Here is a 1,750-nt window from a genome sequence, read left to right as displayed (position 1 = left end):
AAATAAAAGAGAATCACATAAGAGTTTGGGAATTAGTGTTCAGAACAGAAGTTGACTGCTCATATACACCGTTCCCCTTACCACAATCACAGGAATCTTATATGTAGACCAGTTTAAGCAATGTCAGAATCTATCTCTATAGTAAAATAAATATCATGGCTTTTGAAATTGTTTTCATGTGTTGGAAAATGTTATATATCTGACAAGTACTATATACAATACAATGTAACTTTGGAATAAAAAGAACAGAATACTATCTTCTGAGCCCCTGTCTAATGGTCGCATTGCTAGTTTCAATTCTGTTTGTAATAATGCTCCCAAGTATTTTCTTTATCCACAATGCTATCATCTCTACTCTGTCACAATCCAAGTATATTTGAGGGTCTGTCATTCCTTAATATTCTGGTGTGGTGAATACAGCACTCTGAAGGGTAGGACTAGAGAATCTGGTTTCCTTTTTGGAAAAAAAAACTCATCACCCAAACCAGTGCCCTGTTCCTGGACAGGGCCAAGATATTATGCATATTTATTGTTCCCACCAAGGCTTGGATGCTTCAAAGTTTAGGTATTTGTTCTTTGGTTGTTCTCTTTTCCCATTTTGAACTAAAGAGTTGACTTATTCTTACATTCCCATGGTTACCTCACTCATTTCTGCTCAAGTTTCAGTTATAAAATGAGATTGAAAACTTTACTTACTCTTTCCTTTTTATTGCTTTAAAAACAATACAGGGCAATCTAGAGCAGCCATGATACCACCCAAGCAGCCACGACAGCCCAAGGGAGCTGTGGATGATGCCATTGCCTTTGGAGGGAAAACAGACCAAGAAGCACCCAATGCTTCCCAACCTACACCACCCCCACTGCCAAAGAAGATGATCATAAGAGCCAATACAGAGCCAATCTCCAAGGACCTCCAGAAATCCATGGAAAGTAGTCTTTGTGTCATGGCTAATCCCACCTATGATATCGACCCCAACTGGGATGCCAGCAGTGCTGGTTCTTCCATCAGCTATGAACTCAAAGGACTGGACATTGAGTCTTATGACTCCTTGGAAAGGCCATTGCGCAAGGAGAGACCTGTCCCCTCAGCAGCAAACAGCATTTCCAGCTTAACCACTCTCAGTATTAAGGATAGATTTTCCAACAGCATGGAATCCCTCTCTAGCCGGCGTGGGCCCTCTTGCAGACAGGGCCGAGGCATCCAGAAGCCGCAGAGACAAGCACTTTATCGAGGACTTGAGAATCGGGAGGAAGTAGTGGGTAAAATCCGAAGCCTTCATACAGATGCCTTGAAGAAACTGGCTGTTAAATGCGAAGACCTTTTCATGGCTGGGCAGAAAGACCAGCTCCGTTTTGGAGTGGACAGCTGGTCAGACTTCAGGCTAACCAGCGATAAACCATGTTGTGAGGCAGGTGATGCAGTTTACTATACTGCTTCATATGCAAAAGATCCACTTAATAACTATGCAGTCAAGGTAAGAAAATATTATAAATCTCATGTTAAGTCTTAACTAGTACATTGTTATTGGGATGCATTCATTCTGCTTTTCTCCTTTCTTTCCTTCATTCCTCCATTCAGCAAATTATTGAGCATCTACCTCTTACCAGATGCTGGATTAAGCAGGGGGCTTATTTATTATTTAGAGAAAACAGATGTGTAACTTAACAGAATTACAACAGTATACTGCATGCAAAGATAGAGGTAAACAAGAATTCTATGGGATCTTGGAGGTACCTTAACCCAAACTCT

At 41.0% G+C, this 1,750-nt stretch overlaps 1 protein-coding gene across 1 annotated transcript in view; it reads left to right on the top strand.

Moving 5' to 3' along the window:
- PEAK1 (pseudopodium-enriched atypical kinase 1) overlaps nucleotides 1-1,750 on the top strand; it is a 183,065-nt gene that overhangs the window by 151,367 nt on the left and 29,948 nt on the right. Inside the window, exon 6 of the mRNA XM_011982676.1 lies at nucleotides 730-1,475. Within this exon, the coding sequence (XP_011838066.1) occupies nucleotides 730-1,475 (746 nt within the window). The remainder of the gene's footprint in view (nucleotides 1-729; nucleotides 1,476-1,750) is intronic.

The sequence above is a fragment of the Mandrillus leucophaeus genome, unplaced genomic scaffold (assembly GCF_000951045.1).
Source record: "Mandrillus leucophaeus isolate KB7577 unplaced genomic scaffold, Mleu.le_1.0 Scaffold241, whole genome shotgun sequence".
NCBI lineage: Eukaryota > Metazoa > Chordata > Mammalia > Primates > Cercopithecidae > Mandrillus > Mandrillus leucophaeus.
Note: the sequence above shows the minus strand (reverse complement) of the source record. Positions and strands in the feature narration are given on the sequence as shown.